Raw genomic sequence first — 26459 nt, 5'->3', positions numbered from 1 at the left:
ATAAATATTATATAGTTATAAAGGATTCTAACCTGTTATGTAGTTTGCACATGCTAAGATGCTGTGGGGTCACACAAATGTTTTATCAGCATTGTGCTGATAAAATTTGCTTCTAATAAGGGAATAGCTATATGTTGCTAGGTATTTTCTGAAGCACTCGCTGTTACAATTTCACAATAGATAAGATGTCCTAGTACATGAAGAGCTTGAGAGGAAGCACAATCAGAAAAAAAAAATTCATGTAGAATCATAGATCTAGAGCTTGGAAGGGCAGGGGCCCTTTGAAATTTAAGAGTCTAAATCCTTCAGTTTAAAAATGAACAAACCAAGGCCTAGAGAGCTTCATGGTGCAAGCACAGTGATGCTGGACCTAGAGTCAGAAGATGGGAGTTCAAGTCTTGCCTTGGACAGTTCCTGCTTGTAAGTGACTTGACTTCTGTAATCCTTACTTTCCTCATCTGTAGAATGGGGATAATATTAGCACCTATCTCACAAGTTTGTGAAAATCAAATGAGGTAATGTCTGTAAAGTGCTTTAAAAACCTTAAAGTGCCTTATAAATGCTAGCCATTATTAAGTAATTTACCCAGAGTCATAAGGTAATGAGTGGCAGAACTGGAATGTTCATCATCCCCACTGTTTCAAATGGCCTCAGGAAAAAAATAGAGCTTTCATTCTTTGCATGAAACCTGAGAATGATTTCTACTTTTCAGATTCTGAAAGAGCAGGAACAGTGCATTGCAGCCCAGTACAAAGAAGCTTTGGACTTAAGGCAGCAGGTGAGGTTAGCGGAGGAGCAGATGCAGCAAACTCAGGAGGAGCTGTTAGAGGCCCGCCGGCAGCAAGTGCAAGCCCAGAGAGAAGCTGAGAGACTTGCAAATGAACTAGAAGAAACAAAGCATCTTTCTAGAGAGAAGGTCTCTGTTCAAAACAGTATCATTTTATTAGTTATTAAATTATTGCATCCATTTTTGAATTTATGAAACAGGTTTAATGAATAAGTAATTGACTACATTATTAATCTAGATTTTTGTAATTAAATACATATTATTAAATTAGCTTGGTACAAATTTTAAAACTTTAAAGGGAAGTAATTTTACTAGGACCACATGGAAACTGCCTTCCATCTATTCGTTAGAGATGGTCTCTGATAAACTCCTTTGATCCTTTGTTCCCTACACTGGTTGGATGTTAATTCAGTTGAGGGGTCAGTTAAATATTTGGCCCAGAATGCTTTCTGAGTTGATTGAAAGCATGCATACTATATATGTTTTCTGCCTGGCTACACTCAAACAGTATAGGCAAGGAATATATATAATGGTCATTTGGTATTATGTTTTTGTACTCCTGAGTAAAAACAAAATTCTCTAGAAAGTTACCTGCCTTATTCCTGACTGGATTATAATAAATGATACTAGTGCCAAAAAGTATCTAAGTGCCATTTATAAGTATTATACAAAGACATAGATATAGTTGCAGGCATTTGCCCATAAGGTTGTTATACTCTGACATAATATTTAGTCTGCATTGCTTAATTATATAATTAAGTAATTAAATATTTCACTGACTTCAACAAATACTGATTTTCCTCATTATACTCATTATATAGTATTATTTCTTTTCTTCCCTCACTGTGTTACATGTTAGTATTGCTATGAACAATTCACATGACCTGCAGAAGATAGTTGAATATTTGACCTTATCATACCCATCTTCAAATATGGAAGGACCAAATCAGGAAGCTTGTATTACTGCGCTAGATTTTGAATACATTGTAGGCAAAGAATCCAGTCTCGCTTTTCTCTGTATCTTTCACAGTGCCTTGTACAGAGTAGCCACTCATTAAACATTTATTTTGCAAACTACATTTCGGTTCATTTGCTGAAATAGTTTAGATTTAACAAAAATTCAAAAGAAAAAAATCAATTGCCTTTATTTCATGTATGTTTTGAAGGAAGCACATGCAAACCATCTGGCTGAAGAACTGGGATCTTCACAAGTACGTGAAACTAAATTGGAAGCAAGGCTGCAAGCAGAAGTAAAGAAACTGTTAAAAGAAATAGAATCATTGAAAGAAGCTTATCATCTAGAGGTAAAGAAAACAAATTGAATTAGACTGAGTAAGCATGCACTCATGTTAATTGGATTATGTCTTGGTCTTTTTGCTAAGATCAGTCAACAAACATTTATTAAGCACTACTGTGTATGTACCTGGCACTCTGATAGGTGCTGGAAATAATGAGATATTAAGACATCCCTGCCTTCAAGGATCTTACATTCAGTTGGGAGAAGAGAGCATGTATTTTGAGGGGTGGGTGTTGGCATGGAGGGATAAGGAAAGACTCAATTTAGAAGTGGTGCTTGAGTTGAGTTTTGAAGGAATCAAGGGATGTCAAGAGGGGATGAAGTTAGTGCATTGTGGCCCGGGACAGCTGGTGCAAAGGCAAGTGAAGGGAGATGGAAAGAAGACCATGAATGGATTATAGAGTCAGAAGAGAGTTTGGAGCCAGGCCATAAAGGACTTTAGAAGCCACACAGAGGCGTTTATATTTCATTCTAGAGGCAATAGAGAGCCACTGGAACTTGAGTAAGAGTGTGATGTGGTCGGACCTGCACTTTGAAGCAATAACTTTAGCAAGTGTAGAAGGATCAGAGTGGCAGGGAGGCCAATTAGGAAGCTTTGCCAGTAGCCCAGCCATGAGGTGCTCATGACCTGAACTAGAGGGATGGCCATATAAGTGGAGAGGAGACACATAACCGGATCTTTGGAGTGAGGGGGAGTGAGGAGGGAGGGATGACATTGATGTCATAAATCTGGTTGACTGAAAGGTTGATGATGTGTGCCCTTAACAGAAAAAGAGAAGTTCACGTGAGTTTGGAAGAGAGGGTTGTGTTTGCAGGGAAAAATTTTTTTTTTGTTTTGGATATGTTGAGTTTGAAATGCCTATGGAATATCCAGTTTGAAATGTCTCATAGACAATTGGAGATGCAGATCTGGAGCCTAGGAAAGAGACTAGAGCTATATGTACCCATCCAGTAGTCATCTGTATGGAAATGATAATTAAGCTTCTGGGAGCTGAGAAGGTCACCAGGTTAGTGTGGTGAGAGATCAAAATAGCAGACACTGAATAAAGTGGTTATCTATTAATTAATTGCTGAAATTCTACTGTTCAAAGTGGCTTAATCCCTGTTCCAAGGAAGGTTGAGGCTGGCAAGTCTCTTGAGTGTGGAAGGGCTGAGCTTCAGTGGACTGGGCTAGGCTAATCAGGTATCTACCCTAAGTTTGGCATTAAAATGACTAGCCCCTGGAAGCCAGGGGACCACCAGGATGCTTAAGGCAGCCATCTGGCCAGGCTAGAAACAGCTGATCAAAGCTCCTGTGCCAGTCAGAGTGACATTGGGTATGTGATGAGTCCTTGCAGTTCCAGCCTGTGAGAGGTAGGGAGAACCTGTCTAAACTAGTCATAAAAGTGTCTTATGTCTAACAAGAATGTAAGTCCAGATCTTCAGCTTTGCTTCCTTCATATTTGGTAGCCCAAGCCATATGGCCCTTATATTAATTAATAACACAAAATGCCTGTACTACAAGTACTTATTAGAGCGCTCAATTATGCCCTGAAGTGGATCCTCTAGCACCTTTCAAAGACTCCTTTAAGAGATTGCTTGCTATTTTAAAGACAGAATCACTTAGTGATGGTCACTCTGCAGGTATTCTCTCAGTGTTATATTTGATTCCCCATTGCCTAGCATAGTGCCTGGCATGAAGCAGACTTTATGAATGCTTGTCCATTTGTTCATTCAGATAGATTTTCCAAATCCTGTACTTATTGTCATCTGAAAGCAAATTACATGATCAGTTGTCTCAGCATTCCTACAGAAACGCAGTTACCATGCTTCATGTGCTCAGCTTTGAGAAGGTTAATAAAAACATTTTCTGTTCGAACAATGTTGGTCTTATATAAAGTTGTTGTTGAAGGTATTATCCACTCTTTTAGGCAATGTCTCTTATACAAAGATCCCATACAAGAAATTACTCTTCAGTTTAGTTCCAAAAAATATTTTTCTCTGAAAACAAATGTATTTGTTTTCTTCTTCTCTAGCTGTCATGAAACGTAGAACCACATTAAATATCCAACTCTAATAACCTATCATTTCGCATGCTTGGTTCCTTTTAGATGATATTTGTTCTATTTTTTTTCCTTAACTGTCTTGTTTTATATTACCTTTTATTTAAAAGAAAACTCAAATCTTTTTTTAAAATCATTGCATGCATAATGTAAAATTTGTTCTTAGTAGCATTATTTTATTCCTCTATGCTCCATTTTTAAAATAGTCTTTCTCTTTGGATGCATATTGATGGTTAATTTTAAATAGATCAGTTCAATATAAAAATGAGAAAAAGTGGTATTGCAGTAAATTAAAGGAAAAAGAGTAGTAATCTCTAAATAGCAATGCTGGAAAATGCAGATTTCAAAACTACCCACCCACAGAAGCAACTTAAATAGTAAGGTTTGTGGAAAAACTAACTTTGGGGATAAGAGAAATGTGACATTTCTAGCTATGAAAAGAGTCAGGTGCTTGTTTTGCTCATATGTTTACATTAAATTAAGTAGTTAAAATATTAAGGAAGAATAAAACCAAATCAAATGTATGAAATTTTCTTTTTGTCCTCAAATACTTAGATGCTTACACATCGAGAGAATCGTACAAAGTGGAAGGTATCTTCAGACAGCCAGAAGTCGTCAGTTCAGCAACTAAATATTCAGTTAGAGAAGGCAAAACATGAATTAGAAGAGACTCAGGGTACATTAAGCAGTCTGCATAAACAGGTGCAGGACAAGAATGAAGTGATTCAAGCTGCCAACGAAGCATTGCTTGTTAAAGTAAGTGGAATATAAAGTATAGAAAACTTTAAAGTTTTAAGCTTTATATATGTGAAGTATAGAATATATAGAATAATATTATAGATAGAATAATATAGAATAAAATGTATGGAATATAAACTATAGAAAACTTTACAGTCAGAAAACCCTGACTCTAAAGAAACATGTTTCTTATGCGTAAAAATTTAATTAATCACTTATGTTTCTTATACATTTTGCTTGGATAAAGACTATGATGGGGCATCTAAGTGGTGCAGTGGATAGAGTGCCGGGTCTTAAGACTCATCTTCCTGAGTTTAAATCCAGCTTCAGACACTTACCTAGCTGTGTGACCCCAGGCAAGTCACTTAACTCTATCTCAGTTTCCTCATCCTCTTGCAAAATGAGGTGCAGAAGGAAATGGCAAACTACTCCAGTATCTCTGCCAAGAAAAACTCCAGATGGAGTCACAGAGAGTCAGACACAACTGAAACAAAAACTATGGCATGATTAGTTGTTTGCCTATTTAAGAGAAAAACACCCAATTTAGGTAGTGATATATTGTGTTTATTAATATGGTATGTTCATTCACATTACTACAGGCAAAGTATAAATTCACCTAATCCTTGCCTACCTACTTTAGGGTTCATATTGTTTTACTGTTTGATGCCAATAAAAGGTTGGAAAAAATTTTCAGAATTAATAATTGTTAACCTGTTGAAAAATCATAAAATTTCATTATCTATTACTGGATTTGAGCATAGGCACTAGTATTTAAACATCAAACATATAAGTTAGGTGTTCACTTTTATTTATTTTTCTCTTCTAAAGTTTTGGGAATTGGAAATCAACATTAGTACATAAAGATAAAATACGCAGCGGGACTAAATAACTGCTGGTATGTATGTTAGATTTGTCAGTTAAGGCCTAAGAAAGAAAAATATGAACTGGCTATTTGAAAGTCAGGAAGCTCTTTAAAAAAAATAACTTTTGAGGGGTGGAGCCAAGATGGCGGCTGGTAAGCAGGGACTAGCTTGAGCTCCGTACCAAGTCCCTCCAAAAACCGATAAAAAATGGCTCTGAACCAATTCTAGAACGGCAGAACCCACAGAACAGCAGAGGGAAGCAGGGCTCCCGCCCAGGACAGCCTGGATGGTCTCTGGGTGAGGTCTATTCCACACGGAGCTGGGAGCTGGGAGCTAGGAGCTGGGAACGGAGTGGAACGGAGCCCAGCCTGAGCGGCGTGGACCAACAAGACCAGCAACTGGGCAGAGCATGCCCTAGCGCCTTGAATCAGTGAGCTGCGGCAGTTACGAGACTTCTCAACCCACAAACACCAAAGACTGCGGAGAAGGTTAGTGGGAAAAGCTGCGGGAGTGGAAGGAGTTCGTGGTTCGGCTTCCAGCCCCGGGGACAGCGGAGGTGGGGCAGCTACGGCTGTTGCCACAGGGCAAAATAGAAATTGAAAGAATCCATCGATCGCCTCCTCAAATAGATCCCAAAAAGAAATCTCCCAGGAATATTGTCGCCAAATTCCAGAGCTCCCAGATGAAGGAGAAAATACTGCAAGCAGGCAGAAAGAAACAATTTGAGTATTGTGGAAACCCAATCAGAATAACCCAAGATCTGGCAGCCTCTACATTAAGAGATCGAAGGGGTTGGAATACGATATTCCGGAGGTCAATGGAGCTAGGATTAAAACCTAGAATCACCTACCCAGCAAAACTGAGTATCATGCTCCAAGGCAAAATATGGATTTTCAATAAAATAGAGGCCTTTCAAGCTTTCTCAGTGAAAAAATCAGAACTGAATAGAAAATTTGACTTTCAAACACAAGAATCAAGAGAAGCATGAAAAGGTAATCAAGAAAAAGAATAAGAAAAAGAAATTGCAAGGGGCTTACTGAAGGTGAACTGTTTTGTTGACATTCCTACATGGAAAGATGACGAGTATGATTCATGAGACCTCAGTATTAGGGTAGCTGAAGGGAATATGCATACGTATATGTTTATGTATATATATGGGTGAATGTGTATGTATGTATATATCTATGTGTGTATATATATATGTATGTATAGAGGGGGGAGACAGAGAGAGAGAGAGAGAGAGAGAGAGAGACAGAGCGGACACAGGGTGAGTTGAAGATGAAGGGAAGATATCTAAAAGAAATAAAATCAAATTAAGGGATGAGAGAGGAACATACTGAGAGAGGGAGATAAGGAGAGATAGCATAAAGGTGGCAAGAGCAAGCAGTTCTGTGGGAGGAGGGGAGAGGGCGGATGAGGGGGGAATGAGTGAACATTGCTCTCATCAGATTTGGCCTAAGGAGGGAATACCATACATACCCAATGGGGAATCTTACCCCACAGGAAAGAAGAGGGAAGAAGATAAAAAAATGGGGGGGATGATAGAAGGGAGGGCAGATGGGGGTGGAGTAATCAAAAACAAACACTTTGGAAAGGGGACAGGGTCAAGGGAGAAAATTCAATAAAGGGGGATGGGTTGGGAAGGAGCAAAATGTAGTTAGTCTTTCACAACATGAGTATTGTGGAAGGGTTTTACATAATGATACACATGTGGCCTATGTTGAATTGCTTGACTTCTTAGAGAGGGTGGGTGGGAAGGGAAGAGGGGAGAGAATTTGGAACTCAAAGTTTTAAAAACAGATGTTCAAAAACAAACAAAAATGTTTTTGCATGCAACTAGAAAATAAGATACACAGACAATGGGGCATAGAAATTTATCTTGTCCTACAAGAAAGGAAGGGAAAAGGGGATGGGAGGGGAGTGGGGTGACAGAGGGGAGCACTGACTGGGGAACAGGACAACCAGAATATACGCCATCTTGGAGTGGGTGGGAGGGTAGAAATGGGGAGAAAATTTGTAATTCAAACTCTTGTGAAAATCAATGCTGAAAACTAAATATGTTAAATTAAAAAAAATAAAATGGCAAAAAAATAACTTTTAAGTGCAGTAGAATGTAAAGTTACTGAAAATCCAAAAACTCTCTTAAGAAGACTACTTTTAAAAAATTAGGAGCACTTGAATGCCTTTTCTCATGTGATTCTGTTATCCACACTAATGGATGCTTTTCTGAACACATTTTTTGTAGTTTTATTGAATTATGACTATGTTCTCAGAAATTATATTTTAAACAAAACATCAAAGCCATGGACTGACAGAAAAAGCTATATAGTTATCTAGTGTTTCCATCCTATTTTATTTCCTAAAACTTGCCCTGTTTCCCCCAAGTCATGTTGAGATAATATCGTATAAGACTCTATACTTATCAAGTATTCAGATGTCTGGCATCCTTGAATGTTCAAAAGAGATCAGACTATCAAGTAAACAAAAATATCTTGTGTTTGTGAAAGATAGAAATTGCTAGAAAGAGCCTAAGGACATGAAAAATGACAGAAGACATGACAATAGCTCAGTGAGCAAACCTGGAAAAAAGAGCTTTTTAGCTGACACACACAATCCTAGAGACCAGGGAGGAGAGACAGAAGAAGAGGGGGCAGTCAGCAGGGCTGCAGAGGTGAACAGAAGTCAAGCATGGAAATAGCCATGGAAATAGCAAGGGAAGAAGGTCCCACTAGAAAAGCAAAAGTGGGGGAGGGGATGAGAGTACTCACCCAGCCACCCCAGCACCTTCTGAAAGCATCCCTGGATTACAGCACCATATAAGAAGTGCTGGTCCGAATCATGACTCTGGGTCACCAAGAAACAGCTATGTTATAGTCCACATTACTTGTACTTCTAGGAGGGGCCGTATGTAATATATTTTAGAAATCTACCAGAAAACTTTAAATTAAAAAGTTAACAGTAAAACTTTGTGTTATTTAAGATAGCTCATGTTACAACTATGCTGGATGACTGATATACTATATAATGGACCAGTACAAGATAAGCTACTACAGATTCATCATATTTTTCATTGCTAACTTTCCATTGGGTTGGAAAGGTTGTAATTAAGCACCTTGGTTTAAAGGACAAACCCTTTGTCTACCTGTCTAGGTGTCAGCAACTGGTTTTGTAGCCTACTTTGCTAAAATGTGCTAATAAGAACCTGAAGGAAAAATTTGCCATGGAAAAAACTTGTACAATGAGTTTCCATCTGCAAGTAATCTGAACTTAGATTGTGAGTATATTGAAACTGAGATGTATATTGGCAAAGAGAAAAAAGCATAGAAAAATTATATTTGCCTCATACTTTTTAGGTGTTAAATTTCAGAAAACTAATAGAAATGGAAGGTTTACACAATGCCAGATAGATTTACTAAGCAACAATCTTTTTTTTTTTCATAGCTTTCCCCATCATACAGTTTCTTTTCATTTATTTATTTATTTATTTTTGGTTTGCAACATTCAGTTCCACAAGTTTTTGAATTCTAAATTTTCTCCCCTTCCCTTTCTTCCCCCCTCTCCCCCAAGATGGCATGTAATCTAATATAGGTTCTACATATACCTTCACATTAAACTTATTTATACAGTAGTCAAGTTGTAAAGAAGAATTATAACCAATGGAATGAATCATGAAAAAGAAGGAAGAAAACCAAAATAAAGAGAAAAAAAAGGGAGCAAATAGTTTGCCTTAATCTGCATTCAAACTCCATAATTCTTTCTCTGGATGTGGATTGCTTTTTCCATTATGAATCTTTTGGAGCTGTCTTTAAACCTTGTATTGCTGAGAAGAGCCAAGTCTATCAAAGTTAGTCATCACAGGTACTATGTGCCTGTAATCGTGTATAATGTTCTCCTAGTTCTGCTCCCCTCACTCAGCATCAGATTACGTAAGTCTTTCCAGGTTATTATGAAGTCCATCTGCTCCTCATTTTTTATGGCATAATAGTATTCCATTGCATTCAAATACCACAACTTATTTAGCCATGCCCCAATTAATGGGCATCCTCTTGATTTCCAATTCTTTGCCACCACAAAAAAGAGCTGCTATAAATATTTTTGTATATATAAGTCCCTTTCCCACTTGTGCCGTCTCTTTGGAGATAGCCCTAGAAGTGGTATTGCTGGGTCAAAGGGTATACACATTTTTATAGCCCTTTGGGCATAGTTCCAAATTGCTCTCCGGAATGGCTGGATCAGTTAACAACTCCACCAACAATGTAACAGTGTTCCAATTTTACCACATCTTCTCCAGCATTTATCATTTTCCTGTTCTGTCGTGTTAGCCAATCTGACAGGAGAAATGTAGTACCTAAGAGTTGTTTTGATTTGCGTTTCTCTAATCAATAGTGATTTAGAGCATTTTTTATGTGACTGTAAATATCTTTAACTTCTTCCTCTGAAAACTGCCTAGTTCATATCCTTTGACCATTTCTCAATTGGGGAATGACTTGTATTCCTATAAATTTGACTCAGTTCCCTGTATATTTTAGAGATGAGGCCTTTATCAGAGACAGTGGTCGTTTCCAATTTTCTGCTTCTCTCCTAATCTTTGTCGCATTGCCTTTCTTTGTACAAAAACTTTTCAATTTAACATAATCAGAATTATCCATTTTGCATTTTGCAATGCTCTGTCTCTTGTTTGATCATAAATTCTTCCCTTCTCCACTGACAGGTAAACTATTCCTTGCCTCTCCCAAATTGCTTATAGTATCAGCCTTTATAAATTATGAACCCATTTTGACTTTATTTTGGTATACTGTGTAGGATATTGGTCTATGCCCAGTTTCTGCCATACTGTTTTCCAGTTTTCCCACCAGTTTTTGTGAAATAGTGAATTCTTAACCCAGAAGCTGTACTCTTTGGGTTTATCAAAGAGTAGATTGCCATAGTCATTGACTACTGCATCTATATTTCTTAGCCAGTACACCAAGTAGTTTTGAGGACTGCTTCTTTACAATACAGTTTAATATCTGGTATGGCTAGACCACCTTCCCTAGCATTTCTTTTCATTAGTTCCCTTGATATTCTGGACATTTTGTTCTTCCAGATGAATTTTGTTATTATTTTATCCAGCTCTGTAAAATAATTTTTGGTAGTTTGATTGATATGGCACTGAATAAGTAAATTAATTTAGGTAAAATTGACATTTTTATTATATTAGCTCAGCCTAACCATGAACAACTGATGTTTTTCCATTTATTTAGATCTGACTTTATTTGTGTGAAAAGTGTTTTATAGGTCCTGGGTTTGTCTTGGCAAGTAGACTCCCAAATATTTTAGTGTCTACAGTAACTTTAAATGGAATTTCTCTATCTTTTGCTGTTGGGCTTTGTTAGTAATATGTAGGAATGCCAGGGATTTATGTGGATTTATTTTATATCCTGCAACATTGCTAAAGTTATTTATTATTTCAAGTAGTTTTTTACTTGATTCTCTAGGATTCTCTAAGTAAATCATCATATCATCTGCAAAGATTGATAACTTAGTTTCTTCTTTGCCTGTTCTAACCCTAACCCTAACCCTAAAGCTAACATTTTTAGTACTAAATTGAATAATAGGGGGAACATCATTGTTTCACCCTCAATCTTACTGGAAATGCATCTAGCTTATCCCCATTACATATAATGCTTGCTGATGGTTTTAGGTAGATGCTACTTACAATTTTAAGGAAGATTCGTTTATTCCTATGCTTTCTAATGTTTTAATAGGAATGGGTATTGTATTTTGTCAAAAAGCTTTTTCTGCATCTATTGAGATAATCATATAGTTTCTGCTAGTTTTGTTGTTGATATGATCAATTATGCTGATAGTTTTCATAATATTGAACCAGTCTTGCATTCCTGGAATAAATCCTACCTGTTCAATAGTGTATTATTCTTGTGATAAGCTGCCTGTAATCTTTTTGCTAATATTTTATTTAAAATTTTTGCATCAATATTCATTAGGGAAATTGGTCTATAATTTTCTTTCTCTGTTTTAACTCTTCCTGGTTTAGATATTAGCACCATATTTGTGTCATAAAAAGAATTTGGTAGGATTCCTTCTTCACCTATCTTCCCAAATAGTCTATAAAGTATGGGAATTAATTGTTCTTTAAATGTTTGATAGAATTCACTCGTAAATCCATCTGGCCCTGCAAATTTTTTCCTGGGGAGTTCATTGATGGCTTGCTTAATTTCTTTTTCTGAGATGGGGTTATTTAGGTATTTTATTTCCTCTTCTGTTAATCATGGACAATTTATATTTTTGTAAATATTCCTCCATTTCCCTAAGATTATCATATTTATGGGCATAGAATTGGGCAAAATAATTCCTAATTATTGTTTTAATTTCCTCTTCATTGGAGGTGAATTCACCCTTTTCATTTTTGATATTGATAATTTGGTTTTCTTCTTTATTTTTTTAATGAAATTGACCAAAGTCTTATCAATTTTATTGTTTTTTTTTTTTCATAAAACCAGCTCTTTTCTTAATTTCAATTTTATTAATCTCTCCTTTGGTTTTCAGTATTCCTAATTTGGTATTTAATTGGGGATTTTCAGTTTGTTCTTTTTCTAGCTTTTTCAGTTGCATGTCCAATTCATTGATCTCCTTTTTCTCTATTTTATTCATATAAGCATTCAAAGATATAAAACTTCCCCTAAGAACTGCTTTTGCTGCATCCTATAAGTTTTGGTATGTTGTCTCATTATTGTCATTCTGTTGAATGAAGTTATTGATTGTTTCTATGATTTGTTCTTTGGCCCACTCATTCTTTAGAATTAGATTATTGAGTTTCCAATTAATTTTTAGTTTATCTTTCCATGGTCCTTTATTACAAATAATTTTTATTGCATCATGATCTGAAAAGGATGCATTGACTATTTCTGCCTTTCTGCACTGGATTGTGAGGTTTTTATGCCCTAGTACATGGTCATTTTTTGTGTATGTGCCATATACTGTTGAGAAAAAAAGTATAATCCTTTTTATCCCCATTCAGTTTTCTCCAGAGGTCTATCATATCTACCTTTTCTAAAATTCTATTCCTTAACTTCTTTGTTATTTATTTTGAGGTTAGATTTATCAAGTTCAGAGAGCGGAAGGTTGAGGTCCCCCACTAGTATAGTTTTGCTGTCTATTTCTTCCTGTAACTCCCTTAACTTCTCCTCTAAGAATTTGGATGCTATACCACTTGGTGCATATATGTTAAGTAATGGTATTACTTCATTTTCTGTGGTGCCTTTTAGCAGGATATAGTTTCCTTCCTTATCTCTTTTAATTAGATCTGTCTTTGCTTTTGCTTTGTTTGAGATTAGGATTGCTACCCCTGCTTTTTTTTTTTTACTTCAGCTGAAGCATAATATATTCTACTCAAGTCTTTTACCTTTACCCTATGTGTGTCCTCTTGTTTCAAATGTGTTTCTTGTAAACAACATATTGTAGTATTTGGGTTTTTAATCCATTCTGCTATCTGCCTCTGTTTTATGGGAGCATTCATCCCATTCACATTCACAGTTATGATTACTATCTGTATCTTTTTTCCATCCTATTCCCCCCCATTTATACTTTTATTTCTCCCTTCTCCCTTCCCCTCCTCAAAAGAGTTTTGCTTTTGACCACCACCTCCTTCCATATTCCCTCCCTTCTAACCACCCCCCTCTTTTCTTTCCCCTTTCCATTCCTACTGCCTGTAGGGTAAGTTTGATTTCTATACTTAACAGAGTATGTTATTCCCTCCTTGAACCAAATCCAATGAAAGTAAAGTTCAAACATTGCTCTTCTCACTCCCTTCTTTTCCTCTAGTATATGTTTTTGTGCCTCTTCATGTGATGTAATTTACCCTTTTCTGCCTCCTCCTTACCTCTTCTCCCATTACAATCCCTTTTCATCCCTTAATTAGGTTTTTTATCATTATATCAGTTAATTTATACCCACACCCTCTATCTACGTGTCTCCCTTTTAGATGTCGTAGTAACTAAACCATTCTCAAAATTAGCAAATATCATCTTCCCATGTAGGGATGGTAAACAATTTGCCCTTGTTGAATAACAAGTTTTTTTTTCCTTATTTTTTTCCTTGCTTACCTTTTTATGCCTCTCTTGAGTCTTGTATTTGAAGGTCAAATTTTCCATTGAGCTCTGGCCTTTTCATCAGGAAGGTCTGGAATTCCCTTATTTCATTGAATGTCCATCTTCTTGCCTGAAAGATTATGCTCAATTTTGATGGATAGTTAATCCTTGATTGTAGTCCAAGCTCCTTCGCCTTTCAGAATATCATATTCCAATCCCTCTGATCTTTTAATGTAGAAGCTGCTAGGTCCTGTGTTATCTTGACTGTAGCTCCACAATATTTGAATTGTTTTTTTTTTTTCTGGCTGCTTGCAGTATTTTCTCCTTGACTTGATAATTCTGGAATTTGGCTATAGTACTCCTTGGAATTTTCAATTTGGGATCTTTTTCAGGGGGTGATTGGTGGATTCTTTCAATGACTATTTTACCCTCTGCTTCTTGGACCTTGGGGCACTTTTCCTTGATGATTTCTTGGAAGATACTGTCCAGGCTCCTTTTTTCATCATGGCTTTCCGGAATACCAATAACTCTTAGATTATCTCTCCTGGATGTGTTTTCCAGGTCAATTGTTTTTCCAATGAGATATTTTACATTTTCTTCTATTTTTTCATTCTTTAGATTTTGATTGATTCTTGTTGCCTCATAGAGTCATTAGCTTTTACTTGCCCAATTCTAATTTTTAACAAATTATTTTCTTCAGATAGCTTCTGCATCTCTCTTTCCATTTGGCCAATTTTACCTTTCAAGGATTCATTTTCTACTGTTAGATTCTGTAATCTTTCTCTTTTTTTAGCAGCATGTGTGATTATTTCATAGCATTCTTGTGGCATAGATGTGGAATGGACAGTAATTAGAGGGGTTTGGAACAGGTTGAATGTAAGATTCATGAGTGGTTAGTTCAATGTTATCTTGACAGGCTTCCAAGTTGGAATTTGTATCAATGACTCAGAGGAGCGCATAAATGTTATCAGCTTAATTCCAAAGTCCAGGACTGGGGAGACCTGGTTTGATAGGGCTTTGTCTGAACCCCATCTGGGTGTGTGATCTGTCACAGGACATAGGAGCCCAGGAAATAAACTCAATCTTAGGTGGAACATCCAGGAACAAGGACGTGGCACCTGCTGTCCTGTCTTTTGTCAGACCAAATCTGCAGCACTTTGCTCAGTTCTAGGCAGCATCACATTGTAAAATAGCCACTGAGAAAGTGGAGAGCATCCAGAGAGCAACCAGGACAGATCACAGGTCTTGAGTCTACATGCCAAGGTTCTACTGAAGGAACTGGTGCTGTTTAGTCCTTTTATTTTGCATGAAGAAAAACTTCTATGCAGAGAAGTTCAATTTGTATTGACTCAGGCCTGAATGTTGCTTTTGGCACTGAAGGCCATGTAATAGACCACCATGCCAATCATTGCAGCCAGCACTTCAGTAGAGACCCAAGGCCCATTCCAGGCACCTTGGTGATCCACACTGACTGTAAACAAGGGTCTAATGGCAGACACATCTTCATTGCTTCTCTGGGCCTTTCTCAAAAGACTGTAGGATTCTTCATCAAAGAATTTGATTTCATAAGTTCCAGAATGGGCATTCTTATATTCCAAGCTCCAGGATACCTGATAACGTTCAATATCCTGGCCACAGGTCACTGGAAACTGCTTTCTGTTAACATCAGCATAGAGGGCCATGTTCTGTGCCCTATTCTTGCACATCAGAGAGATCTCAACCATGAAAACAGCCTTCGTGGAAATGACTGCATCAGAGGTGGTGTAGTTGGAAGGAGTAATCACAGGATCAGTGCAGGGCTCTTCTGAGCTCTTCTGAGCAGCCCTAGAGCTCCTAGAGGAGCAGTAGCAAGACCAGGACGCAGCAGGCAGAGGCTGGGGCAAGCACCATGAGGGCTGCCATCAGCTTCCTCCAGTGTGAGCAGGAGAGAGAGACCGTGTAGAGCATGGCCAGCCAATTTAATTGCTGTGTAATATTTCTTTTACCTTTCTAATTTGGCTTTTAAAATCCTCCTTGAGCTCTTCCAAGAATGCTTTTTGGGCTTGAGACCAGATTATATTCCCTTTTGAAGTTTCAGTTGTGGGTATAGTGTCAATGCTGTCCTCTTCTGAATTGGTATTTTGATCTTCTCTGTCCCCATAATATGATTCAATGGTTTTACTTTTCTAGTTTGCTTCATAGTGGTTGCCTTTTTCCTGGTTTTTAAAGTGGATCTCTGCTTCTGGGGCACAGGGGGCTCTGTCCCAAGCTATTTATGTTGGGAGCTAGGGGCATGGTTACTGGCTTTGTGTGCCGTGGCCTCTAGTTTTGTCAGTTAGAAACTATATACTGCTGCAGCTCACTTGGTTCTGAGCTGGAGCTGGCTGGTGTGTGCCAAGGATTGAGGCCCAGTGAAGTCTTTCTGAGTTTCCCCAGGGGTTACACTGAACCTCACAGTGTGAGGCATGGGGGAGGGGTGGTCTGGCTGCTAAAGTTTCCTCTTCCCCTAGGGCTGCGCTATATAGCACGGGTGGTCTCAGTCGTCAGTCTTTGCTGGTATCTGCCAATTCCCCTGGCTTTGTGAAGGCACGCCTGGGGTCCTGGTGTTGGTGCTTACCAGCTCCACCCCCCTTGGGGCTCAGGAACTCCCACTGGTCTGCTAAGGTCAGGCTTGCTGGGATGCCTCCCTTCCTTCACTGGTCTCCTTCAGTCACCGCAAGAGGGAGTCTCCCTAGCATCCTGAGCTAAAAGACTACTGAACCCCCACTTTTGGCTCCTCTATTCCAGGGTTTCTCCTAGGGCAGTATTATCTGGGTTATTCAAGGGAGGAATGAGAGCTCTTAGAGTTTACTTAGTCATCATGGCTCCTGGAAATTCAGTAAGGTGAGTTTCAAACCTTTAGGAGTAGCTGCTGCTGCTGCTGCAGCTTCAGCCTCACCTAGTTCTGACAGACTCCTGTCTCGAGCCAAGAGGCCTGGGGATTGCAGGGCCTTCTCCCATTCCTATATGGTGCTCTGGTATGGTCTGGGGTATTTCCTCATGCTCAGTGCTCTCCCAGCCCAGTGAAACAGATCCCTCTCTTTCCGGACTCTACTAACTTGAAAATCTGCCACACTCTGTCTCCTAGTGGATTCTGCCTCTCTCAAATCTGTTCAGATGCACTTCTCAAGAGGTATCTGAAAGAATTTGTAAGAGAGCTCGGCATGTCCCTGCTTTTACTCCACCCTCTTGACTCTGCCCCAAAGCAAAAAACTATCATACAGTTTCAACTGAATGATAATTTCTATTGATAAAAAACATGATATTGGGGTGGGGTGAGGCAGGTAATACTACCTAATATATATTTAATCTTTTTCAGAAGTTCTGAAGGTGAGAATCATTTTTAATGCTTTCCATTCTATTAATTTTATTTTAAGTAGCATCTGTCAATATAAAATCAATTGTTTGCTTTTCACACTCCTACTTAGCTGTGTGCTGCCTAAGAGGGTAAAATTTTATAAAGGAGAGGTAATGAGTAGTATCAACATGATTTTGTAGCCTCCTAAGCCAGGAAGAACTTGAAAACTGGATGTAATAACAGGGGGCTCTGGCACTATAAAGACCTGGATTCAAGGCTGGCCTCTGACCCATCTTGACTGTGTGACCTGGGGCAAACTTCTCTGCACTCTAGGCAGCTGTCTAAGACTAGAAGTTACAGAGAAGGTAACATCCTGCCTTGATAGAGAGTGTGCTTACTCAGGATTTCCCTATACTAATGAAACCACAGGTCCCATTCCTATCCTGTTTATCTCCCCAGTATTGAATAGGAATTAATCCTAACATTAATTCCTGAAAAAAATTATGAGAAAAACTTAAAACAGACTTGTATTAAGTGGTTAAATGTCAAATCTACAAACATTTCTTAAGCCTGCTATATTCCAGGCACTGTACTAAGTACTGGAGATACAAAGAAAAACAAATAAGCCCTCTCCCAAGGAGCTCACAGTCTAATGGGGGAGACAACAAATATAATGTACAAATAAGATATATGAAGGATAAACTGGAGATAATCTCAGAGGAAAGGTACTAGGTCCCTTCCTGATTAAGGGGAATTGGGAAAGGCTTCTTGCAGAAAATGAAACTTTAGCTGAGACTTGAAGGAAGCCAAGAGGCAGAGATGATGAGAAAGAGAATTCTAAGCCTAAGGAAATTGAAAATTTGTAAAGTCACTCTTAACTTAGCAATACCACTACTAACTCTATACTCCAAAGAGATCAGAGAAAGAGGAAAAGGACTCATATGTACAAAAATATTTATAATAGCTCTTTTCCTAACAGCAAAGACTTGGAAACTTAGGAGATGCTATCAGTTGGGGAATAGCTAAACAAGTTATGGTATATGAGTAAAATGGAATACTATTGTGCTGTAAGAAATGATGAAGAGAGGATAGTTTTAGAAGAACCTAGGAAGACCAGTATGAATTGATTCAGAGTAAAGTCAGCAGTACCATGGGAACAATTTATGCAATAACAACAATACTATAAAGACAAACAACTTTGAGAGACTTAGGAACTCTGATCAGCACAATGGAACCAACCAACCACAGTTCCAGAGAACTCATGATGAAATGTGTTATCCACCTCTAGATAGAGAGGTGATAGACTTAGAGTTCAAATTGAAGCATATGTTAATTTGGGGTTGTGGGAACTTGGCTAATATGGTAATTTGTTTTTCTTGACTATACATACATATATATATATATATTTCTAATTGGTTTTGTTTTTCTTGCTTTTTCAATGGGTGGGTGACAGGAAGATGGGAGGGAGAGAATTCAGAACTGAAAATAAAATATAATTGAATTAGGAACAAAGCAAATACATGGAGTCAAGAAATATAGTGTTTTGTTTGAGGAACAGCTGTGAAGCCAGTGTCACTTAATTGTAGAGTATGTGAAGGAGGGAGTAAGGTGTAAGAATACTGTAAAGGTAGGAAGGGTCCAGGTTATGAAAGGCTTTAAAAGCCAAATTAATAATTAAAACTGGCTGAAATGGGATGGTTTACCTCCAAGAGTAATGTATTCTTTCTAGGGATATCTGTAGAAAGTAATGCTACATTGGATAAAAGGTGGAACTACTTTCTTTCCAGGTCTGAAATTCATGATATGCGAGTGACCCAAGTTTCTTATTTTTATGTAGGAATCAGAGGTAACTAGGTTGCAAGCCAAACTTTCTGGACGTGAAAGGACTGAAGGCTTCAAGTATCTACCAGTCTCGCTTTTGTCTCCTGCTGAAATTATGTATAATATTCAAGATTCAAGGCTTTTCAAACAGCCTCAGCCATCATTTCTCAAAACTAGAAAATTACGTCGCTCTATTAGTGCCAGTGACCTAAGTGTCAAGACTATTGACAATGAAGATCTTTCTGAAGAACTCTTAGAGGATCTAAAGCAAGTACTCATTCGACATCCTTTACCAACAGAAGAAGAAAATAAAAAAGATACACTTTATACTCCATCAGATGTATTTGACTCAGTGGCATATGATGCAGATGATGATGAAGCTTCTCAAATTAATGACTTCACTACTCTTAGTGGAATGCTAAAATATATAAACAAAGAAGTGAGACTGTCAAAAAAGTCTTCTATATCAGCATTTGGTACAAATCAGGTATTATGCCTATGTGAAGAGTATACATTTGTCTAGTAATAGATAGTTTCTGTATTGAGGGAAATATTTCCAGATAGCTTTCTGTACTGTGAAAACTCCTTTTGTATTTTGCTTAAAGTTAACAGTTGGGAGAAAAATTGGTGTTAGTAAAGTAAGAGGATTTTTTTAATTAGAAAGACTAAAGTAATGACCATTTTAAAACATGGGTGGGAGTCTTTTCTTCTGTAAAGGGAAGATGATACATAGGAGAAAATTAAGGGCTGTACAAGGAAAAACTAATGTCTTTTTTGCTAGAGAAATATACAACATTTGGCTTCTTTTAAAATTAAGAACAGGGAATATACAATTTTGTTCAGTAAGTATAACAGATACTAAAAAATACACTTCAGTTCCACAGCGAAGAGTTAAGAAGATGGCAAAAAGCCAGAGACACAGAAGAGAAATGGAAGGGTGAAGCTCACATAGAGGGAAAAACAGAAAGGCCCAGTAGGTTCTGAGGTGAATCGTAGTTAATAGAGATAAATTGCCCTTATCATACCTTGTTTATATAGCTGGGCTATGGGCATCAGAATAAATCATTATTGGTTGTCACTGACTTTTGAAGAGTTGATTGGATTATTAACTGCTATTCATAGTTTTCAATTGTATGCCCAATTCATTGATCTGCTCTTTCTCTATTTTATTGATGTGAGAATTTAGAGAGGTAAATTTTCCCCTAAATACTGCTTTGGCTGCTTCCCATAAATTTTGGTATTTCGTCTCATTGTTGTCATTCTCTTTGATGAAATTGTTTCTATGATTTGTTTTTTGACCCACTCATTCTTTAAGATTAAATTATTTAGTTTTTAATTAATTTAATCTATTTTTCTATAGCACTTTATTGAGTGTAATTTTTATTGCACTATGATTTAAAAAGGTCTTTAATATTTTTGCTTTTTCACATTTGTTTGTGTTGTTTTTATGTCCTGATACATGATTAATTTTTGTGTGGGTGCCATGTACCACTGAGAAAGATGTATATTCCTTTCTATTCTCATTCAGTTTTCTCCAGAGGTTCTATCATATCTATCTTTTGTAAAATTCTATTTATCTCCTTAACTTCTTCATTGTTTATGTTTTGGTTAGATTTATCTGGCTCTGAGAGGAGAAATTTGATAGTTTTACTATTTCCTTCTATAACTCATTTAATTTTTTCCTTAACAATCTCAATACTATGCCATTTGGTGCATACGTTTAGTGTTGACATTACTTCATTACCTATGGTTCCTTTTAACAAGATGTAATTTCCCTGCTTTTATCTCTTTTAATTAGGTCTATTTTTGCTTTGTCTGAAATCATGATTGCTAGCCTTGCTTTTTTTTTTTTAACTTCAGCTGAAGTATAAGACTCTGCTCCAGCTGCTTACCTTTATTTACTCTGCGTGTCTCTCTGCTTCAGGAGTGTTTCTTGTAAATAGTATACTGTTGGATTCTGGTTTTAATCCATTCTGTCATCCACTTTCATTTTATGGGTGAATCATTCCATTCACATTTACAGTTATGATTACTGTGTATTTTTCTCCATCCTATTCCCTCCCCCCATTTATCCTTTTTTTCTCTCCTTTCATCCTGTCCCTCATCAAAAGTGTTTTACTTCTGATCACTGCCTCCTCCAGTCTGCCCTCCCTTCTATTAGTCCTACTGTTCTCTTATTCTCACCCCTCCTACTTTTTATAGGCTAAGATAGATTTCTATACCCAACTAAGTGTGTATGTTATTCCTTCGTTAGCCAATTTTGGTGAGATTAAGGTCTAAGCATTACCTGCCATACCCACATCTTCCTCTCCATTATAAAAGCTCTTACTTTCACACCTCTTTTATGTGAGATAATTTACCCCATTTTATATTTCCCTTCCCTCTTTTCCCAATGCATCCCTCTTTCTCACACCTTTCTTTTTTTTAGATATCATGCCATCAGAGCCAACTCACACCTGTGCCTCTGTTCATTTATACTCCTTTTAATTGTTCTAATAATGATAAAGTTCTTAGGAGTTACATGTATCATCTTCCCATGTAGGTATGTAAACAGTTTAACCTTATTGAATCTCTTATGATTTCTTTTTCTTGTTTAACTTTTTATGCTTCTTCTGAGTCTTATACTTGGAAGTCAGATTTTTCTATTCAGCTCTGGTCTTTTCATTAGGAATGCTTGAAAGTCCTCTATTTCATTGAATATCCACCTTTTCCCCTGAAGGATTATGCTCAGTTTTGCTGGGTAGGTGATTCTTGGTTGTAATTTTAGGAGGTTTTTTGCCTTCCAGAATACCATATTCCAAGACCTCTGATTATTTAATGTAGAAGTTGCTAAATCTTGTGTTATCCTCACCGTGGCTTTAAGACATTTAAATGGTTCCTTTCTTGCTGCTTACAATATTTTCTCCTTTACTCGAGAGCTCTGGAATTTGGCTGTAATCTTCCTGGGAGTTTTCATTTGGGGATCTCTTTCAGGAGGTGATTGGTGGATTTTTTCAATTTCTATTTTACCTTCTGGTTCTAGGGTATCAGGGCAGTTTTCCTTGAAAATTTCTTGAAAGATGATGTCTAGGCTCTTTTTTTTATCATGGCTTTCAAATACTCTAATAATTATTAAGTTATCTCTCCTCAATCTATTTTCTAGGTCAGTTGGTTTTCCAATGAAATATTTCATATTTTCTTCTATTAAAATTTCTTTTGACTTTGTTTTATTGTTTCTTCATGTCTCATAGAGTTATTAGCTTCCACTTGAGCAGTTCTAATTTTTAAGGAATTATTTTCTTCGCTGAGCTTTTGTACCTCCTTTTCCATTTGACCAATTGTGCTTTTTAAAGAGTGCTTCTCTTCCATGTATTTTTGTGCCTCTTTTGCCATTTGACCTATTCTATTTTTTAAAGGTGTTATTTGCTTCAATTTTTTTGTGCCTCCTTTGCCAAGATGTTGACTTTGTTCATTATTTTCTTGGATTGCTGTCATTTCTTTTCCCGGTTTTTCCTCTATCTCTCTTATTTGATTTTTAAAATCCTTTTTGAGCTCTTTCAGGAATTCTTTTTGGGCCTGAGACCAATTCACATTTTTCTTTGAAGCTTTGGATGTAGCTATTTTGACACTGATGTCTTCTTCTGAATTTGTGTTTTGATCTTCCCTATTATCATAGTAACTTTCTATGGTCAGGTTCTTTTTTGTTGTTGCTCATTTTCCCAGCCTAATTCTTGACTTTTAACTTTGTTAAAGTTGAGCTCTGCTTCTGGGGTGCAGGGGGCACTGTCCCAAGCTTCAGGTTTTTCATGCTGCTGTTTTCAGAGCTAGTTCTGGGGTTCTGTATGTTTTCAGTTCTTCCAAAAGTGGTATTATCTAGGAAGAGGTATGGTTACTGCTCTCCTGGACTGTGCTCTGCTCTGTGAGTGACCACAAGCACTCCTTTCCCCCCTGGAATTGTGACTAGTGTCTTCGCTTCTGATAGTGCTCCTTCACTGCCTGGGATTACAGCCTGGCACCACATATGGGCAATGCAACAGAATCTTGCACTCCGTGCCAGCAAAGAATCCTTCTGACCAGTTGTCCAATCCTCTTACTGTCTATGGACTGAAAGCTCCAGAAGCTGTTGCCACCAATTAAATCACCTTTGTGCCAACCTTCTGAGTTGTCTTAGGATGGAAAATTGCTTCACTCCTTTCTTTTGTTGGTTTTGCCCCTCTGTAATTTGTTTTGAGGCTTTATTTTAAAGTTGTGTGGAGGGGAATTTGGGAGAGTTCAGGAGAGTCCCTGCCTTTACTCTGCCACGTCCAGAATAAATGTACCTGGATGGCCAATAGCTATCCTATTCAAAATGGGGCTTCTGAAATTTTTTGTATTAGAAAAATAGGAAGAAGTGATAATATCCCAGAGCCCAGGACCTAAATGTCACACCCCAGTGTACAAAAATAGTTCACTAACACTTTAAATTTATAATAAAATTCTTTTCCTTCTGTCTCCCATTTTCTTTATTTCTACTTGCATTTCTCTATGTTTCTCTTTGTGCCTCTGTGTTTCTCTTTCGCCTTTCCTTCTCTGCTCTTAGCTTTTTTCTTCTCTGTCCCCTTTTCCCCTCTCATTCCCTTTCAAGGATCAAGGCAAGAACTCGGTTACTGGAATCAAAATAGAAAGTCAGAACACAACCAGCAAGCAAAGCTGACTTAATGACAAACCAATGAACTAGGTATTCCAGGGCCAGATTGGTCCCTGAGTCTCTAGGGGGAGGATTAAGTGGGCCCACCTTTGGGACTGGAGGAATCTGGAAGCAGGGAGTCAAGTTAGTTATAAAAATACATTTTTTTCCATTAATTTAATAAAATGTTATATTCCCTATTCTTAATTTTAAAAATCCAAGTGATTGTAACCTTTGATGCATGTTTTTCTCAAAAAATCTACTGATATGAGTTCAAGTCCTGTTTGAATGCTTCATCATGTGTGGATGTCATACTGAGCTCTGGACAGTTATGTCAGCAGAACCCAAACTCTACCCAGCCTTATCAAGCTAGAAAGTCTTAGAATATGTGGAGCTAACAACAGATTAGCTGCATCTGAGGACCAGGCTATCTAAATTCAGAGAGGTTCATCACCAGATTGACTAGGTAGTGATGAATTTTTCAACTAGAACAGTGCTCAAAGACCAGCTCTAAGTGTTGGAAAGTTTGCAATCAGCATTGGTGGAGGGATTGTCCACACCTAGGAAATCACAGACCTTGGAAGTGTTGGAGTAGTGTTTTACCAACTTGTAAGCCTTCTGTTGATTTTTTTTTCCCTGTGGTTCAGCAAACCTTTATAGAAAAAGTGTTCCCCATTTAACTTAGGTTAAATTGTTGCCTCAGCTATTATAATGGGCTCTCAAATGGATAATGTTTCAAATATATTAACCTATGCATTTCACATTATTCCAGGAAGAAGATTTGTGATTAAATGAAGATACTGGTATGATGAGAAAACTGAACCATTGGCACTCTATTATACTTAAGTACCGTATATAGCTTATATTTTATATTGACTATTTTTATCACTGAATAAATTTTATACTTAACATTTCATTATCTTTTGAAGGAAGTATTTTTAAAACCTACTTTGAATTTCAGGTGATAATTTAAAAATTTTACTTATTAGCTCTTCTGTTAATAAACCTAATAATATCTTTTTGGTCTTTATTTGACATCTAATTAAATGCTTTGTTGATTTGTTGGTACTTTTAAAATGCCTTAAGGTATTTTCTAAATTGGTAGTCAAACAGTTAATCTATTTTATTTAATGTGTTTGTATGTTAATATTTGATTTTAAAAAATTTGTAGGTAATGCTTGACAAAGAAAACTATTCCATTTTGATTTTGTTGTTGTTGCTAGTTAGCGCCTGTTAATTCTTCGTGACTGGGATCAGATGGAATCTCAGTTGTGGTGTAGAAAGTAAAAGGTAGTATGCAAGCTTTATCACCAACCTGTGCTCCACTCTGACACTATACTGTATAATAAGTGACTGACTTTCCTGTCCTAGAAGTTCCAACAGGAGATGGGCTTTCTATAGGCTCCACCAGGGAATCATCCTCCTCCGGACCAAATCGGGACAAACTTGAAAGGATCGCATACCACAGTTCCTGACAAAGGGCACATTGCATTATATACCACAGGGAACAGGACAGGACCCCAGACACTTGAGAGGAAAGAGCTAGACAATTTGGTAATTAATACTGAAAGCAACCCAAACTGTAGCAAGGGGTTACTTGGCCGAAACAGTCCCAAACTCAGTGCTTTTGCACCAGAAAGAACACATGCTGGGAGAGGGATTAATAGCTCAAGTTATAACCAGCAGAAAGGACCCACTTTTTTTTATATTACTTGCTTCCATACCCCCAAACTGTTCTACAGTATTTCAGAAACCCTGCTTTTTCTGGAATTTTAAAAGATTTACCACCATGTAAATGATTTTATTGAACATTACAAACTTTTGCGTAAAGAAAAAATGTATCAGTGCTAAATGTTAAAAGAGAGGTTGGGGCTGTAAGTCCACTAGTTACTCAACCTACATGATATGCTGTTTTGTACTTCTACAAAAGTAAATTAAAGATGGCATAGTCCAATATCACAGGATTTCCAATCTAATACCTTTAGATCCATACCTCATTTTGGTGAGGGAAAAGCACCTAAAATTGCACCCTTAGAGAAGGAGTGTGGGAGGAAATTCCCAGCTTTCTTGTTCCTTCCCCTCCAAGGTTATCTAATGTCTGTTTTGTATGTGTGCTGTATATGTTTATTTATGTATACATGCTGTCTCCCCAATTAGACTGTAAGCTTCTCAAGGGCTGAGACTGTTTTGATTTTCTTTGTGTCTCTAGCACTTCCCTGCCTGGCGCTTTGCAGGTACTTAATAAATACTTGTTGATTTATTGGTTGGTTAATTGAATAGAAAAGACTACCCATCTGAGAGATTATAGGAAAGAGGGAAGGTTTAATTACTGGCTCATTTGCAAATGTATCCTGTGGCTTCCATTTTAAGAGCTTTTGGTCAGTTGTCTCCAGCTCATGACCCATCTACCATCTACTTTCACAGTCTCCCATTTTGTCCTGGGCCTGCATCTCTACAAATAAGGGAAAAGGCTCCCAGCTCCCATGTGAGCACTGACAGAAAATTCAGAAGATTTGTACCTATAGCTACCAATGGTCAAGACAACACCTTCCTCTCCCCGCCCCACCCCCCAGCGGGTTTCATTTTTCCCAACTTTGTGTTATTACCATGGGCAGACCCCCAAAGAAGGGACCCATGCTGTGGTCAGAGCCTCCCCCTCTTAACTGGCTTGTAAATTACTCCATACTCTAAGTGCTATGCTGGCATTAACTACATGGCCCACATGTCTCAAGGTGCCAACAACAGGCAAAGTCTGGGTTTGCTACTCCTAACTGGGCCTTGGACTTGGCCCAGTGACTGCTGTTGCTCTTTCTGTTGCTAGGCCCTCCTCTCCCGGGAGAGATAAGGGAAATGGCTCTTGGTA

At 37.6% G+C, this 26459-nt stretch overlaps 2 protein-coding genes across 2 annotated transcripts in view; one reads left to right on the top strand and one right to left on the bottom strand.

The window, feature by feature from the left end:
* Positions 1-24438, top strand: part of CCDC18 (coiled-coil domain containing 18) — a 113194-nt gene extending 88756 nt beyond the window's left edge. Inside the window, exons 26-30 of the mRNA XM_036768204.1 lie at positions 713-916; positions 1954-2091; positions 4682-4882; positions 18968-19438; positions 24369-24438. Coding sequence (XP_036624099.1) covers positions 713-916; positions 1954-2091; positions 4682-4882; positions 18968-19438; positions 24369-24383 — 1029 coding nt within the window. The 3' untranslated portion in view covers positions 24384-24438. The remainder of the gene's footprint in view (positions 1-712; positions 917-1953; positions 2092-4681; positions 4883-18967; positions 19439-24368) is intronic.
* Positions 15164-15716, bottom strand: LOC118857000 (translocon-associated protein subunit delta-like). The gene is given in 2 exon segments (XM_036767585.1): positions 15164-15629; positions 15631-15716. Coding segments are annotated over 2 exon segments (552 nt in total).
* Positions 24439-26459: the final 2021 nt, after the last annotated feature.

Source organism: Trichosurus vulpecula, chromosome 7 (assembly GCF_011100635.1).
Source record: "Trichosurus vulpecula isolate mTriVul1 chromosome 7, mTriVul1.pri, whole genome shotgun sequence".
Lineage (NCBI taxonomy): Eukaryota > Metazoa > Chordata > Mammalia > Diprotodontia > Phalangeridae > Trichosurus > Trichosurus vulpecula.
The sequence above is the reverse complement of the archived record's forward strand: the minus strand, read 5'-3'. Positions and strand labels throughout refer to the sequence as shown.